Below are 17,856 nucleotides of genomic sequence, written 5' to 3'. Positions count from 1 at the left end.
AAGAATTCAAGAGATTAGCAAAATGGCATGCTTAAATGCAACCATAATAGTAGTTATATTCTATTTAAACGGGCTAAGCAATCTAACAAAATGCAGAAATTGCAGATATCATCAGACATTAAAAAGCTAGAGGTAACCACATGCTGCCTACAAGAGATGCTCTTAACTACAAAGACACAAATATGTTGAAAATAAAAGAATGGAAAAATATATACCACGAAAACATTAAGCTTGAAAAGCTAGAGTGGCTATATTAATCATTCAAAGCGACTTAAAGACAAGAAGTATTACCAGAGACAAAGACAGACTCTTTCTGATGATAAAAAAAAAATTCAGTACATCAGAAGCTGAACATCTGCTTAATATCAGAACTTCAAAATATGTGACACAAGAACCTACGTAACTTAGGGAGGTATAGACAAATTCACATACATATCTGGAGATTTTAACACGCACCTCTGTCACTGATAGAATTACTTAGAAAAAGTTCCCAATCCTTATTAACACAAGCAACCATATTAATCTTCATGACTTTTGCAGACCACAACACCCCAAAACAGCAAGTACATATTTATTTTAAGTACACATGGAATAGTAATTAAGATTGATCGTATGGTGGTCCATAAAACAATCTCAGTAGATTTTAGAAGGTTGTCATTTTGCAGTTTGTTCTCTGACCACAACAGAATTAAATTAGAAATAAAAAACAATAAGAATCTAGAAAAGACCTAAATACTTGGAAATAAACTAACTCAAAACTAAACCATCCATAGGTCAACGACGGAAACAACAAAGTAAATTTGAAAAACTTTTTGACTGAATGATAATCTTTTAAAATAATATTAAAATTTGTGAAGTGCAGCTATGGCAGTCCTGTATAAATATCCTGAAGGGATATTTATACTTTTAAAAGCTTAAAGAAAAAAGGTCCAAAATTAGTGATCTAAGGTTCTACCCTAGGAAGTTTAAAAAAAAAAAAGAGAAAGCAAACTGAACCCAAAGTAAATAGAGGGACAGAAATAATAAGCATAAAACAGAAATTAATGAGAAAATATAAGTAAAAGTTTGTATTTGAAAATTTCAATAAAATTGACAAAATTCTAGCTAAACTTATGGAGAAAAAAGAAATTCACAACTTAGCAATATCAGGAATGAAAGAGATGACCTAGAGAGCTTACAGACATTAAAAGAATAATAAGGGAACTTTATGGCTTCAGGCAAATCTGATAGCTTAGATGAAATAGACAAATTCCTTAAACAAATTACCGAAACTGACACACACAAAATAGATTATCTAAATATTTCAATGTACGCAGAGGAAATTGACTTACCTGTCAAAACATTCCCACAGAGAAAACTCGAGGCTCTGTTGGTTTCACTGGTAATTTCTATCAAATATTTTAGAAAGAAATAACAATCCTACACCAACCCTTTAAAAAATAGAAGCCAAGGAAATATTTTCCAGCTGATTTTATGAGATCTCTATTACCCATAGTAACGCTACACAAATACATCACAAGAGATCTAAAAACCAGAGAAAAAATTCTCATGAAACAGAAAATTTACCAAATACTAGCAAAACAAACCCAATAAAATGTGTGTGTGTATATATATATATATATATATACATACACACTTTATATAAATGGGGTTTATCCCAAAAGTTGAAAGTTGGTGTAACATTCAAAAAAATCAATATTATTTACCATACTAAAAGAATAATAACAAGACCACCCGAATAGATGCAGAAAAGCATTTTTCAAAATTCAATAACTCATTTATGATAAAAATTCTTAGTTAACTAGGAAGAGAAGAGAGCTTGCTCAATCTAATAAAGGACATCTATATAAAAAAAGAAAAAACCTACAGCTAACATCAAACCTAATGGTGAAAAAAAAAAAAAGGAATGGTTTCTCTTAAGATTAGGAGCAAAGTAAGGAAGATAGCTTTCAGTACTTCTGTTCAACATTATCATAGAGATAGTAGCAAACACAAAAAGGCACAAAAATAAAGGCATAAAAGTTAGAAAGGAAGAAACACTTGCTGAAGGAAATTAAAGAAGACCTGAATAAATGGAGAGTACCACATTCATGGGCTAGAAAACTAAATATTGTTACAATATCAATTCTCCACAAAAACCTATAGATTCAACACAACTCTTATCAATGTCCCAGCAGACTCTTAGAAATTGGCAAGTGACGCTAAGATTTATATGAAAATTTAAATAACCTTTAAAAATATCAATGCAAATTTGATCCCTTATTGTAAAATACATCCATGACATTTTACATGTCAAAGCAATTACAAAAATCAAAGTAGTTTTGCTTTTCTGTTTATAAAAGTAATACAGGTATATTGTGGAAAGAAAGAGAATGCATGTAAAGTTATAAGAAAATGGAAATCACATTTAATCCCACAATCTCATAATAATGGTCAACACTGTCATTATGTCATCCCAATTTTGTCCTTGCCTACATATATATAAACATTAATATATATTCACACAAATAGGAGTATATATCTATTTCATTTTTCCATGTTAATAAGTATAGACCTTAGTCTTATGTGTTATTGGCTACGTGATATTTTATAGTATGGTTGTATCTTAATGTATAACTAAACTCCTACTATTACATATTTCCAGTTTTCCTATATTCTGTACAAGCCTGTACCAAACATCTATGTACACCTATGTTAAATTATTTCCCTATGATACGTTGCTAGGAAAAAAGAAAAGCTTCATAAGATCTACCCTCTTTTTATGGAGGTGGTACATATGTTTATGGCATAGATTGTGGTGATGGTTTCATGGATATATACTTATCTCCAAACTCAAATTCTATACATTAAATATGTACAGTTTTCTGTATGTCAGTCATACCTCAATAAAGTGGTTTAAAAAAATAAAATTTACAAGGAAAAAAATGTTTCAAAGGGATGAACATATTGAACTTAGTTTTTTTAAAATTTAATTTATCCATTAACCGCCTCATTGTTGTACCTGAACCTCCTGAAGATTATACCAGTTTATATTTCTTATATCAGTTCCTTCTACTCTTGTTAATTCTGGGCAAATATAATTATTGAACTTTGTCAATCTGATAAGCAAAATGATATATCCCTGTTGTTTAATTTGTATTTCTTTGCTTACTAATGAAGTTAGCCAGCTTTTCACATATTTATTAGCTGCTTTTAGTTTTTATTACATTCATTGCCTAGTTTTCTATTGACATTCACCTCTTGTCCTTATTGATTAACAAGAACCGTTTGTTTAGTACTATGTTTAATCCCTCATCTATTATAAGCCTAAAAGATATTCTCCATTTTAGCAATGGCCTTTGTGTTTGTGTCTGTTGTTTATTTGTGTGTTATAATTTTTTAACTACACACAATTGAATAGATTCTTCTCTTTCATGGTTGCTAGGTTTCATCACAGAAATAGGCTTTTCAGTTCTATTATTGTAATATTAATGAATTTTCTTCTGATTCATTATTTGTTCTTACATTTTAAACTTTCTTCTAGAATTTATCTTATCGGAACCAGTGAAGTCGATGTGCAAATTTTCCCACTAAATATCTAGCCACTTATATTTTTCTCACTGGATTAAAATGCCACCATTCACATATACTGACTTCTCAAATGTATTTAGATATAATTCCTTACTCTTTCTGTTTCATTAACTCTGTATTTTTGTGTCAGCATGATACTATTTTTTATTAATTTTTGTAATTTATGTTTAAATATTTTGTAGGGTAAGTCTGTTTTCATTACTATTTTTTAATATTTCTCATATTTCTCATATTTATATTCTTCCAAATGAACTTTAGAATTTTTCAAGTCAAAAATATCTCTTTGAAATGTATATATTTACTAAGAATTAATGTCTTTATAATATGGAATCTTTCTATTGAAATATATATACTATATCCCTCTTTTTAGTAAGTTTTATTTTGTTTCCTTAGTAGGGCTGAATGGTTGTAATACTTTGTGTATTTCTTGTTTAGTTTATTCTAAGGAATTTAATTTTTTTCAGAGATGCTGTGACTGGAATCATTTTACACAGTAATATTTTCTAAATGATTTATATATATGAAAATTATTTTCATTTTGTAGTATGTTAATTTACTTATTCTCTTTGTTCTAATAATTTTTCAGTTGATTTCTTTTGGTTTTCAAGACAGATTTTAGTTTGATCTACAAAGATAGAATTATTGGAAAAGATGTGGCAAAACTAAATCTGTGTTCTCTATAATTGATTTGGTAGCGCTTTTTGCATCTTCACTTTTTTTCTGCATTTTAAGGCCATTTTTCTAGTGATTCAGTATTAAGTTTGTTCCTAGTTGTTTTTTCTTTTTTTTTTACGGTACGCGGGCCTCTAACTGTTGTGGCCTCTCCCGTTGCGGAGCACAGGCTCCGGACGCACAGGCTCAGTGGCCACGGCTCACGGGCCCAGCTGCTCCGCGGCATGTGGGATCTTCCCGGACCGGGGCACGAACCCGTGTCCCCTGCGTCGGCAGGCGGACTCTCAACCACTGCGCCACCAGGGAAGCCCTAGTTGTTATTTTTTATGGATAGATTTGTTTAGATGTAGACATAGCTATACATACAGACAGAGACATATATGTAAACATTGACTGGAGAATTATACTCTTACAGCTCAGCAGCAAATGCTGAAATTTCATCAAATACTTTTTTATCTAAAAATATTGTCTTAAACAACTTACCTTTGAGTAAAATATGGTGTTTTTGGATGAAGTGCACCCCCAGGGATCTCAGGTTGAGAAGCACTGCTCCATAACACACCCCTCGCTATTCAGTTGAGCCGTAAGTTCAGTGTCTGCTTAACTATATACATTTAAAACATACTCATTTCCAATCTCATTTGATACCTATTTAACTTCAGGTTAACATGTTTACTGGGTTTGAATTTAAATATGAAGAAATGATAGTCCATTTATTATTCAAAAACATTTTTTTCCTTAAAATGATGACTCTTCTCACTCTTACATATTTAACCCAAAATCTTAAAGAAAGCATTTTCATCATCAGAGCGGCTATGATGCCTGGATTCTGCCTCATCTCTATGATAAACACGAAGAGTACAGGGAGATTTTGAGGATCTTTTTGTTTACCTCAAAATAGAAAAACCCTTCATAAATCAAAATTTACTGAATTATGAAAGAGGTACACCTTCTAATTGAAAGGAACTTTTTAATAGAAAACTTATATATGAAGGTAAAAAGTCTCATCCTCTTTCTCTGAATGTAACTTTGTTTTGTACTTGGAACCCAAGGGCCTGATGTTGAAGGAAGCTTCTGTTAGCTTCATTCTGAACAGAGGATGACATTCCCAAACATCAGAGATGCAGACACTGATTCAAACTGAACAGGTGTCCTCTTAGCCATTGACCTCTGCTTCGGTCCTTTGAGTTCAAAACAGAACCTTTTGTGAAATGTATTGTTTTGCTCCACAGTCTGTGCCAGACACTGTCATAGTCTCTTTGCAGTTGTCCAATACTGAAATTGTCATAACTCTAGGAAGCTACTATTATCATCCCCCTCATTTCCATTTTACAGCCAAGAAAACTGAAGTACAGGGAGCCGCAGTAACTTACCTGAGATCGTGTAGCTAACAATGGCAGCTCTCAGGTTTAAAGCTCAGATCTGTAGCATTCCAAATCCAGGGTCTTCTTCATTGTTCTCACTGTCTCATTTGTGTCTCTTTACCTAGCTATGTCCTAACTCAATTTCTCTTCCTCCTTTCTTTGGCCCCTTCTCCTGCAGGCCCGTGACCAAGGTGTAAGATAAGAGGGGGAGTCATGCTTCACACGGCCTTATCATGTTGGCAGCCATTCCTGGGTCTGGCTGTGGTCTTAATCTTCATGGGATCCACCATTGGCTGCCCTGCTCGCTGCGAGTGCTCAGCCCAGAACAAATCTGTTAGCTGCCACCGAAGGAGACTGATCGCCATCCCAGAGGGCATTCCCATTGAGACCAAAATCTTGGACCTCAGCAAGAACAGGCTGAAAAGTGTCAACCCTGAAGAATTCATCTCATACCCTCTGCTGGAGGAGATAGACTTGAGTGACAACATCATCGCCAATGTGGAGCCAGGAGCATTTAACAACCTCTTCAACCTGCGTTCCCTCCGCCTGAAGGGCAATCGCCTGAAGTTGGTCCCTCTGGGGGTCTTCACGGGCCTCGCCAACCTCACCAAGCTTGACATTAGTGAAAATAAGATTGTCATTTTACTGGACTACATGTTCCAGGATTTGCATAACCTGAAGTCTCTGGAAGTGGGGGATAATGATTTGGTTTATATATCACATAGGGCCTTCAGTGGGCTGCTTAGCTTGGAGCAGCTCACCCTGGAGAAATGCAACCTAACAGCGGTACCAACAGAAGCCCTCTCCCATCTCCGCAGCCTCATCAGCCTGCATCTGAAGCATCTCAATATCAACAACATGCCCGTGTATGCCTTTAAAAGACTGTTCCACCTGAAACATCTAGAGATTGACTATTGGCCCTTACTGGATATGATGCCTGCCAATAGCCTCTATGGTCTCAACCTCACATCCCTCTCAATCACGAACACCAACCTGTCCGTGGTACCCTTCCTTGCCTTTAAACACCTGGTCTATCTGACCCACCTTAACCTCTCCTACAATCCCATCAGCACTATCGAAGCAGGCATGTTCTCGGACCTGATCCGCCTTCAGGAGCTTCATATAGTGGGGGCCCAGCTCCGCACCATTGAGCCTCACTCCTTCCAAGGGCTCCGCTTCCTTCGTGTGCTCAATGTGTCTCAGAACCTACTGGAAACTTTGGAAGAGAATGTCTTCTCCTCCCCTAGGGCTTTGGAGGTCCTGAGCATTAATAACAACCCACTGGCCTGTGACTGCCGCCTTCTCTGGATCCTGCAGCGTCACCCCACCCTGCAGTTCGGTGGCCAGCAGCCCATGTGTGCTGGCCCAGACACCATTCGTGAGAGGTCATTCAAGGATTTCCATAGCACTGCCCTTTCTTTTTACTTTACCTGCAAAAAACCCAAAATCCGTGAAAAGAAGTTGCAGCATCTGCTAGTGGATGAGGGGCAGACGGTCCAGCTAGAATGCAATGCTGATGGAGACCCACAGCCTGTGATTTCCTGGGTGACACCTCGAAGGCGTTTCATCACCGCCAAGTCCAATGGAAGAGCCACTGTGTTGGGCGATGGCACCTTGGAAATCCGTTTTGCCCAGGATCAAGACAGCGGGATGTATGTTTGCATCGCTAGCAACGCCGCTGGGAATGACACCTACACAGCCTCCTTAACTGTGAAAGGATTCACTTCAGACCGCTTCCTTTATGCAAACAGGACCCCTATGTACATGACCGACTCCAATGACACCGTTTCCAATGGCACCAATGCCAATACTTTTTCCCTGGACCTTAAAACAATACTGGTGTCTACAGCCATGGGCTGTTTCACATTCCTGGGAGTGGTTTTATTTTGTTTTCTCCTCCTTTTTGTGTGGAGCCGTGGGAAAGGCAAACACAAAAACAGCATTGACCTTGAGTATGTACCCCGAAAAAACAATGGTGCTGTTGTGGAAGGGGAGGTGGCTGGACCCAGGAGGTTCAACATGAAAATGATCTGAGGGTCGACCACTCCAGCTATGGTTTCCGTGTCATTGTTGGTAACCAGTTAAGACAGCCTGGCACAGTAAAGCACTAGGTTAAAAGGCAGCTTAGTGCCGCTGCCCCTGTGTCAAAGCAGGGTCCGTGGAAGCAGGAGGACTTCTGACGGAGACTCGCCGCCTCAAGGCAGGCATGTGTCAGAGCCCTTCACACAGTGGGATACTAATTGTTTGCATTGCAAATATTGGCATTCTGGGGATCTCAGTAATGAACCTGACCTTTGGCTTATGCTCATGGACAGTTATTCAACATTTTCTACCACTGCAAAAACAAAAGAATAAATAAAAAGGAACAACCTACAATGTAGGATTTACATATTAAAAAGACACATTTGTCCAAAACATACTCTACAGAAAAATTTGTATCTCTGATTCTCATTTGTTAAAGCCTTGCATCATACCGTATTGTTGGTTCAACACCACAAAGAAATCAATATATTCTTTACTCTTTTTTTGAAACATATATGCTGTATATGTTTTAAAGCAATATGAATGAGAGGTTGTGCTTTTAGTTACTCACCACTATCGATCCAAGTGTGATTTCACCTTCCTTTACATAGAGATAACCCTGAGACTAGATCCCTGGAGTTATGGGCGGATATATGTTGAAAGATGTATTTGTCTGACGTAGGATGCCAAGAAATAGGACCCAAGGCAAAAATGCTCAATTCTGTTAACTTCTGTTACTATAAATAAAGGCATGTGCCTAGTTTTGATACAGAATGGAATATTTTTTATACTTGTGATATCACACTGGACCAGTTTACTGTTACAAAGTCCTTGGTTTCTCCAGAAGGTGGTGTGCCACTGTTTATACCTGTAAAATGCAAGGTAGGTGTTAATAATGAAAATTATTCATTTAACCACAACTTGATTTTACTTTCATCGATTGCTACTAATGGGTTAATAGAAAAGGGAAGAGGATGTGCTTGTTATATATACTCATAGGGCACTATTCAGCTCGTAGCTAAGATCAACTGTTCAGATGTTTCAAAGCTCTCTGGATAAGGAGGAGTTCTTCTCAGATTCCAGCACAAACCAGGGTGATCCATGCATTACACGATCCATGCAACTAAGGATCTGTTTAAAATATGATAGCTGTCTGAAGGCTAGATTGCTTCCAGTCTAAGGAATCATCTAGCTACTGCAACTCTGCTGTTGTCTATTCAAATACTTTAAACACAGTATTATCTTTTTTTTTTTCCCGGACCGGGGCACGAACCCGTGTCCCCTGCATCGGCAGGCGGACTCTCAACCACTGCGCCACCAGGGAAGCCCCACAGTGTTATCTTAAATGGACAACTTCAGGGTTTCTCCCTGCTTCCTCTCCAAATAGATACTGATTTTTATTTTGAAAATTGTCTGGTGTAGACAAGAAGAATCTGTCTTGTTTTTAAAGAAGTGGCGAAAAACAAGGTAGATTAAGCAGGACTTACTGATTTTTTTTTTTCTCTCCACTGAGGAACAACTAAGATTTACCCCTATAAGTAGGTTAAATCGTGCTGACACTTTCACCCCTCTGAATGAAGGCTGTTTATCCAATTCAGTTTGTGTTACTGATTGGTACCCAAAGTTAAAATATTATAGTTTAAAAACAATGGCGTCATGCCATTACCACCAGTGACCTGGTTCAAATGAGACATAATTCCATTTGGCTAAAGGTTGAGTCAATGGTTTTCAAAGCATATACAGTTGACCCTTGAACGTGGGAGTTAGGGATGATGATGCTCTGCACAGTTGAAAATCTTCATATAACTTAGCCCTGTGTATCCACAATTCCACATCCACGGATTCAACCAACCTCAGATCGCATAGTACTTATAGTATTTACTGTTGAAAAGAATTTGTGTATAAGTGGACCTGCACAGTTCGAACCCATGTTGTTCAAGGTCAACTGTATTTATGTGATCTGAGAAAGCACTGAATATATAGAGTGTATTCATGACATATGATATATGTAATTAACGTAGAACAGATAGATATCTACACTTTTCACACTTTGAGAGAGACCTAAGAAAGAGCACCCTTTTGGACAGCATGTAAGCTGGAGTAGAAGGTCTCTGGGGTTTGTTTCTTGACATATCAGACTGGAGGTTTGACGTTCAAAAAGCTGGCTTTTTTGAGTGTTTGAAATTTTGAGTAACTTCAATAAAATTAAATTGACCCCAATAAAAAAGTGACAGGTCCAGAAATTGTTTGCCAACTGGATAGCAACGTGGTTAAGCCCATTTCTCCCTTAACAAAGGGTGGAAAATGAGATAGAAAGATTGAAGGATTGCCTGCTTGAATCATTTTTCATTTGACTTTCCTGATGATTATCATACATCACTTAGAAATTCATTTCCCTCTTATGGCAATTAACTACCTTATTTATATCTAACAATACAAATCAAGATCTTACAAATTCTATCAGAATTCCAACTTGTGTGCAAATGGAATGGAGTCTTTCAAACTTAAGAATGAACAAAGTTAGAGAGTCTTCCAAAAGTTAGTGGAGAGTACTTTGCATGGAGTTAAGTACTTAACTAATTGGCCAACAAAAAGAGAGAGAGAAACATTTAGCAGTTAGTAAAAGGGCTTTATAATTCTAACTGCTATTTTCTGTCAAAATAAAAGTTGACCAAAAAGCTTAGTCAAATGAAATTGGATTAAAGTTAACTCATCCGTGAAAAGATTTAGTTGTTATTCCACAGGAAGAAAAGAGATTGCACTCTCTCAGGGGTTTCCATACTCTGATCCCTGGAACACTAGTTATTTAAGACCTTAATAAGCGTTCTTCCCAAAAAAGAGTCCCATAGACTAATAAGTTGGGAAAATGGTGCATTCTGTTACCACCTCGTGGAGGTTCAATATCTATTTGAGCCTAATAAATCCTCTGAAAAGTCCAATAAACAAGAATCCTGTTTAATTTTGTTTACCTTGGGGTTTTTCTAACTTATCTGAGCATGAAGCACTTCTTTTCATGATGCAACTGTTAAACATCTTGAAAAACTAGAGTTCCACAGAACCCAGTTTGGTCAACATTGCACTAAAATAGTACTCTCCCGAATTATTCCTAAACCCAATGTTTCCAAGAAGAGTAAAATTACTATTTGAATTGGGCTCCAACAGATTACAAGAAAAAAGAAATATGCCACCTGGATAAGTGATCTGATCATAAAAATGTACTGGCCAGATAGTTCTAGGAGAATCTGTGACTTTCTGTCTGAAGCATCATAGTAAAGGATTTATAGGTAACTGAATGGCCACTTAATTTTCTACATTCTCACTATCTGTTCAGATCTTGGGTTCCTTTTTATAACTGCAAAGCTCTGATCTTGGGTTCCGTTGACTAGAATCTTGGGGCTCTAGGATTGAATTTCACAAAGGGAAGTTTTCCTTATGGCCTCAGTTTACCTCTTTGTCAAGTCCAACTAGACTGTGGTAACCAACAGCAGTTTAGATCAGCAAGTGGGCCAAATTTTCCCCTGAGTAGTCATCTCGGGGTCATCATCTTCCCAGAGTATTTGTTCAAACTGTCCTAAGAAGAAATACAGTTGTTTGGCTCAGCATTTAACTCTGGGTTGACCAGTTCTGTGTGCATATTAAGCATCTTCAGAGAAGATTTTATACTTCCTAGGCATTAAATTTCTAGAAGAAAAATTCCCCAACTAGAGCCCTAATGGCCAGAGAATTGATCTATGCCCCCAAATGTCTGAAATACATGTTCTTAGAGTATTATAACTCACCAAACGATTTGGCCTAATGTGTTCCTGGCAAGGGATTTCTACTTTTTCAAGTTCTCATGTTACTTTTTTTCATTTTCATTGCATTTATAATTATGAGCTTCTCAGATATTCTCAAAGTTTGAAAATGTAAACCAAGAATTGCCAAGACTTGTATTTCCTAGTCCCAGAGGACATTTTCAGAGCTCTGGTTCTGCTCAAGTTCCTCAGAACTTTTGCTTATCACCAACAACTCCCCAGTAGTATAAAGGCATTCAGGATTTGCTCTAAAGTGTTCAAGGTGGATTCTTTTTCCATCGCTCTGTCAAATATTCTGTTCTCTTCAGTTCTCAGAGGAGTCCAGAAATTACAGTCTTCCAGGACTTTTTCAAAAAAGAATTATTTAAATCTCACCTGCATTTAAGCCTGACCTTTGTCATTTTCCATGACTCAAGCGGGAACAAATATGTTTATATATTATAAGGTACAAAAGACAGGATGTGATCTTGGAGAAGAAAAATTGAGTTGAGCCCCATGTAGATTAACTTACCCTTCCAGGGTCTCTCTTTATCTCCACATCAAGACATTTGTTTTAACTTCAGGGACTGTGCTCAGAAGCTGTTCAACACCACAGAATATGTCTTGAGGCTTTCTAGGAAAGAAAAAAAATACACATCATTTTCAACTTAGAAGGCTAAGACCTGACCAAAAAAATATCAGAAGTTTAAAGAAGGGTTGGAGGGAGACGTTTGAATCCATTTTAATCCTATTTCCTTTATTACTATTTTTTATAGTTATCTTCTAACTGAAGAAACATCAGAGGTTATACTCTTCTTTAACTTTCATCAGTGTCTTTTTTGTCCCTATTACCTATGTCCTGGTCACACCTATATAGCTCACATAAGCCATTCCAGATGGATTTTATGCCATGTGAACCTAGTAACAAAGTATGTGAGGCCAAAGCTATTCATTCTACTTAGTATTTAGATAAAGATTTATCCCCTTTATTCCTGGGGTTAAAGTCCTAGAAACATTTCCCATTAGACTAATATCAGTACACGAGGTGCCCGGTGATTTCCATTGACTTTCCACCATTGGCTTTGAGAGCCCCATCCTTTCTTCTAAAATCCTTGCTCTCTTCTGATTGAGGACATTCTGGAGTTATCCTTGCCCTCGTGTGTGGAAAGCCTTGAGGAATGAATCATTACCTGACTTGTTGATTTTAGAGTTGCATGTTAGGCAGCAGAGTGTGCTTCCTGGTACTTTGGCAAACATTTGACATGAATCTCTGTTACTCTTCCCTTAACTCCTCCAAAAGCCGTTCCAAAGAGAGCCTTCTCAGTCTCACTCCAGCAAAAGTCCTGCTACAGGGAAAGGACGGCTTCACAGTCTAAGTCAATAAGATCCAAATGAGCGCTGATTTGCCATGATATTTAGCTAAGAAGTTACCTAACAAAAAATGGGTTTAGCAGCCACAGGCCTAGACTTGCAAGATTTAGCCAAGTAAACCATGCTTTAAATCAACAATGAATGCAGGTTTCCGAATCTGAAGTTGGCTTTTCTGTTTTGGTAGCAGTAAATGTAGCTCTGCATATTTTCTCAAAAACGTTAGAGAATGGAAACTGCTTACCTGTTGTGAGCTTTTCAACAGATTGTCTAGGATAAAATGTTTGCAGCAAAAAAAAAAAAAAGACATAATTAAGAAGTTTGTAAAAGCTTTGTTTTTCTAAAACAGGCCTGAACTGAAGCTGATGTTCCTCTTTCAAAATATAGGAATCTGATCAAGACAAGCTTGCAAGTACCCAGACTGCCCTTCTCCAGTTGGCCAAAGTCTTTAATACCTCTTCTCCCCTCCCCTTACCCCTCTCCCTGGAGAACATTCTGAATAGGAAGGAGGAAAAGATCAGGGGCTACTAACTCCCCTGAGACAGCTCACAGAGAGAGGAAAGCTTTCATACCCCCCCCATTCCTGCCTTCTTTCCTGATACTACAATTGAAATGATCCCTCATTCTCCAGTTCTGCCTTACCCACCACTGTCACCCCCCAGCTGCTGTCATACCTCATCAATGAATGCTCTCCCCAGGGAAAAGTCTCCTCTCATTAGTACTCAGAAATTCTTGGGCAATTGTTAAACTGGAAATTGCTTTTTTTAAAAAGCCCTCCAGCCTATCTCACATAACACTTTAAAAGTTAAGACTTACCATTCACATAATCACAAACTGACAGCAATCTGCAGGTTGAGTGATTCTGATTTTTTTTCTCTCTTTTCTAGAAGCAGGTGGGTTGATATAATGCCAGCCTTAAATAGAAGCTTTATTTATAGCCTTAGCAGAAGGAGCAAAGAGCTGGCATAATCAAGAGAGTACTGCATATTTTAAGGAAGGCTTTGCCTTTAATATGCAAAATAGCCATTAGAAGATAACAAAAATGCAAATTCACATTCTCCTAAATTGGTTAACTGTATTAATTCCAATAAAGTTCAAAAGATAACCTTCCATACTACAAATGGGTCAGAGTCAAAGATGCTGGGTCCATTCTACAAGGACAAACAAAAAACAAAAACCCAGAAATTTGGTTGACATGTTAACTTTCTTCATTTTCTTGAAAACTTCCTATTCTAAATTGCTTTAATATTTTTAATCTCCACTACAATGAAATCAATGTAATCTGTAATACCATGTAATCAACAAATGAAGATTAAGCAGGGGGATAATTGAGACTTGCAAAAAGAATTCAATCTTTACAACAATGTGTGTCCAGCAACACACTGAGTCATATACATACCTATGTGATGGCAAGAGAGAGGAACTGAGTCATGAACAAACTTTTTAGAGGCTCTTTGGAAGGAAACATGCTCTTTTCCTCCCCAGTTATAAAATCAGGTGTACCACACATACATGTGTGTTGCTTTGATACGCAAGTCAGTTGTCTTCTTACAGTTGTCTTTTATCCTTTTCCATGTGGTATGAAATGCCCCAAATAATCAGTTTAAAAGCTATTGTTTATATATACATATATAAATATGAGGGGGAGGGTGATTGGATTTTTTTTAAGTGTATAAAATGTAACTGTTTTTAAAGTTGATAAGCTTGAGCAGGAGAAAAAAAAACAACAACAGAATTGTGTGTCTGTGTTTTTCTTTAATGTCTTATCAAAGTCTTATTCTGGGACCATCCCATTACTGGAAGCTACTAACCAACAACCTAGAAAACTTTTTTTTTAAATGCCTGATAGCTTGTTTTTGTTCTCAAAAAAAATTAGTGCTAATGACAAAAGTATCTTGATTTAGGTTTATGCCTCATTGACTATATTGATTTATTGTGGGCATGTTTTATTTTTAACATGTAAAAATAAGTTAACTTATTTTATTAACATGTAAAGTAAGTTAAGAACACATGTTTTCTTTATTGATGTAAAGGGCTTAAGTATCTGACATCTCAGTTAAATCCATTTGGGTATTATTAAGAAATGAAATGTAATAAAAGACAATTGGAGTCATCTATCAGAAAATATTTCCTTATTGAGAGAGGTAGGTTATATGAGCCTTACCGGGAATATGAGGTTGCATAAATATCTTTAACATTGTTATTAGAACAGATAATCTACAGATAATTCCAGTCAGAGAAGCAGCAGGCCCAGGGCAATCTGATTCTACTGCTGGGGTGAATGGAAACCACTCAGAAGGGAATCAGAGGCCAGGTTTTCAGGTTCATTGTAAGCAAAATTCCAAGGGGCCATGATTTGAGCCGCTGAATATTCCAAATTTAGGTCATATCAACCGCACTAGAAATATATTCTACCTTACTGAAGATAAATCCTGTATCACTTGCAAAATCATCTCATCCATTTGAGCTGGTTACAAAAGCAAGTAATGGCCACGACTTTAGATATGAAATATATTTGATCAAGAACTGCAGGGTTCAGCAAGCCATACACACAACATCATCATCTAGTCACCTTCCCTGAGTTAGCTTTCACTCAGCCAACTATCTATGATCGAGACATCGTGTAAGATAAGGTGCAAAATATCAAAAAGAGAAAAATCTTTTCTGTCGTCTTCAGGCAAATTGGTAACAAAGGAAAGAAGACTGTCTAGTATAAAAGAGGAAAAGAACTGAAAATGTAAAAACTGCCCTTTGTGCACTCTTTCTTCTGAGAGCAAAGGTGCTCTCTCCTCACCTTTGGTGCTTAAGGGAACAGGCTTTAGGGAGGTGTGCTCAGGGAGCGTCATCCTGTGGTTTCATCTTCACCCCCTAGAGCTTGTTAGATGCCTTCCAGTGAAGAGACAGTAAGTGGAGGAAGCAGAAACCTGGCAGGAATGGGACCTGGAAGCCATACTGCTAAATACAAGAAAGTCCAAGATTCACCTCCAGGCAGCAGCAGATACTCAAACTCTGAGGCTGCTAGCAAGAAAGCCGCCTCGCTGTTCTTTAATTGCAGAATGAAGAGCTTACCACCAGAAAGGCGCTTCCTTCTCCTGAAAGATTTGTTGGTACTGCCAAAGCTGCGTAACTAAGAGTCACAGCTCTGACAGTGGGCTTTCCTTTTATACCACTAAACTAGCATGACCAAAACGGAGAAAGATTTTCCATGAGTATAGTTTTGAGTATGTTGGGAATACATCTCTACCAACTAATACATCACAAGTTAGGTTGTCCAGTAACCTGTTCCCTGATCAAGTTATTCCCTGATCAGGGAAAAGATAGCCCCAATATTTCAGGACTTTTTCTTAAATAAGGATAAGAGGAAAGAAGACAATATAATGAAGTTTAAATGAGAGCCAAATGTACCCTTAGCAGTCTGGCTTCTGGCTCTGTCCTTATGAGGACATTCTGACCATGTGTTGCTTCATAAATTTCAAGCTTCATAAATGCTTCAAGCCCATCAGAGTTTTGAGTTTCTGAGTTGGGGGGATGTTTGTTGGTCTTTTCCTCCCTCTCATTTTCCTTAGTCATGGGCATCCTGCTCCAGCTGTTAATGTTTCTGTGTCATTTGAGACAGTATAAATAAAAGTTATGAGTTCCTACATACTCCCGTTAAGGCAGATAAGTATATTATAGAACCCAATATTCTTTTCATAATTACCTCATTGTCAGACCTAAAACCCAGGATGTGAAGACTAATGTGGAATAAGGCCAAGTTGAGGAAAAAACTGAGAAACCTTAATGGGATTCCTGAGGGGAAATTCACCTAGGAATTCTGCCACTGATGGATGGAAAAATGTGAAAACACTGGCTTGTAGGGCTTGTCACTCGGTGCCTTTCATCAACTCTTATAAACAACTAAATGCAAAAATTATGACCCTCTATAAAAACTTTGGATTGAAAGGAAAACTCTTGTTATAGCTCTACAGGCATTGTTTCATTCCATAATACTCTGAACTGGGTAAATCAGAATGTCAGAACATGTCAATAAGTCTTTCTATATAGTACATGTAGTTTAATGCCAGACACACAATTACTAAGAACTACTAGGAGAAAGATAAGGAAAAAGAAAAGGCAGATGGAAAATATATGGTTTATCTGAGGATTCTCACGATTCTGTTTGCCTCTAATAAAGAAAACTAAGAACAGAACTCAATCACTAAGAAAATAGGGTCTGAAAGATGAAAACCCACGGAAAGTCTCTGTGAGAAACAACATACTACTACATAGGTTACATCTTTACTTGAAAGACCTATATCTTAAACATTATTGCAAAAGTTAGTTGTATATTGAATATATATTGAATATATTGAATAATTTTGTTCACTGTCATATTGGAAGATAAATCTATTTAGCAGATCCTCCTCATTTATATAAGCCTTTTCTAACGACAGCATCGCTCCTCATATTCTTAAGCACAAGAAATCAAGCATGCTGGTACCATGGCATAGAGACAATTCACTACATTTAATCTATTCTTTCACTCATGGGCTATTAGCTGGATGTACAAAAGACTAACAGGTTACATCTATTATATACATTCAGGGCTCTCGTGAAAGTTAGATAAACACTTCTTTAAACACACACACACATACACAAACAAACCCATACCATAGTGTCCAGAGTTTCTTTAAGCCTCACTGTGTATCAGTTCAAACATCTTACTGGGAATTAATTTACTGAACACAGAACAAATGTGAATGCAAAGAGATTACCAAGTCAGCTCCACCATCTCGATTTACATCAGCTCTTCTATTTTAGCGACACCTGGAGAATCCAGTTGCCTCCACTTTAGTGGTCTCAAGAGCCTTCCACGGCACTGCAATTAAAAAAGAAAAATTTGCTGGTATTAATGGAGGGCTGGTTTCAATACATGGCAGCTGTTTTCTGTCCTGAGTCTTCTGGAGTAAAAAAAAATAGGTTCACAGAAACGGAAAGTAACTGAAAAGTGTTCCCTGACTGGTGAGTCAAGAGAGAAGAAGTTCACTGTTTTAGTCCAATGTATTTTCAAAATAGGATTTGATAAGAAGTGGAGAGCACAAGCTTTT

At 37.2% G+C, this 17,856-nt stretch overlaps 1 protein-coding gene across 1 annotated transcript in view; it reads left to right on the top strand.

Annotated features, from left to right (window-relative positions):
* The window catches only part of LINGO2 (leucine rich repeat and Ig domain containing 2), a 196,497-nt gene extending 187,339 nt beyond the window's left edge, over window positions 1–9,158 (top strand). The window contains exon 2 of the mRNA XM_067744563.1: window positions 5,785–9,158. Within this exon, the coding sequence (XP_067600664.1) occupies window positions 5,820–7,640 (1,821 nt within the window). The 5' untranslated portion in view covers window positions 5,785–5,819 and the 3' untranslated portion in view covers window positions 7,641–9,158. The remainder of the gene's footprint in view (window positions 1–5,784) is intronic.
* Window positions 9,159–17,856: the final 8,698 nt, after the last annotated feature.

This window comes from Pseudorca crassidens, chromosome 7 (genome assembly GCF_039906515.1).
Source record: "Pseudorca crassidens isolate mPseCra1 chromosome 7, mPseCra1.hap1, whole genome shotgun sequence".
Classification (NCBI taxonomy): Eukaryota; Metazoa; Chordata; class Mammalia; order Artiodactyla; family Delphinidae; genus Pseudorca; species Pseudorca crassidens.
Note: the sequence above shows the minus strand (reverse complement) of the source record. Positions and strands in the feature narration are given on the sequence as shown.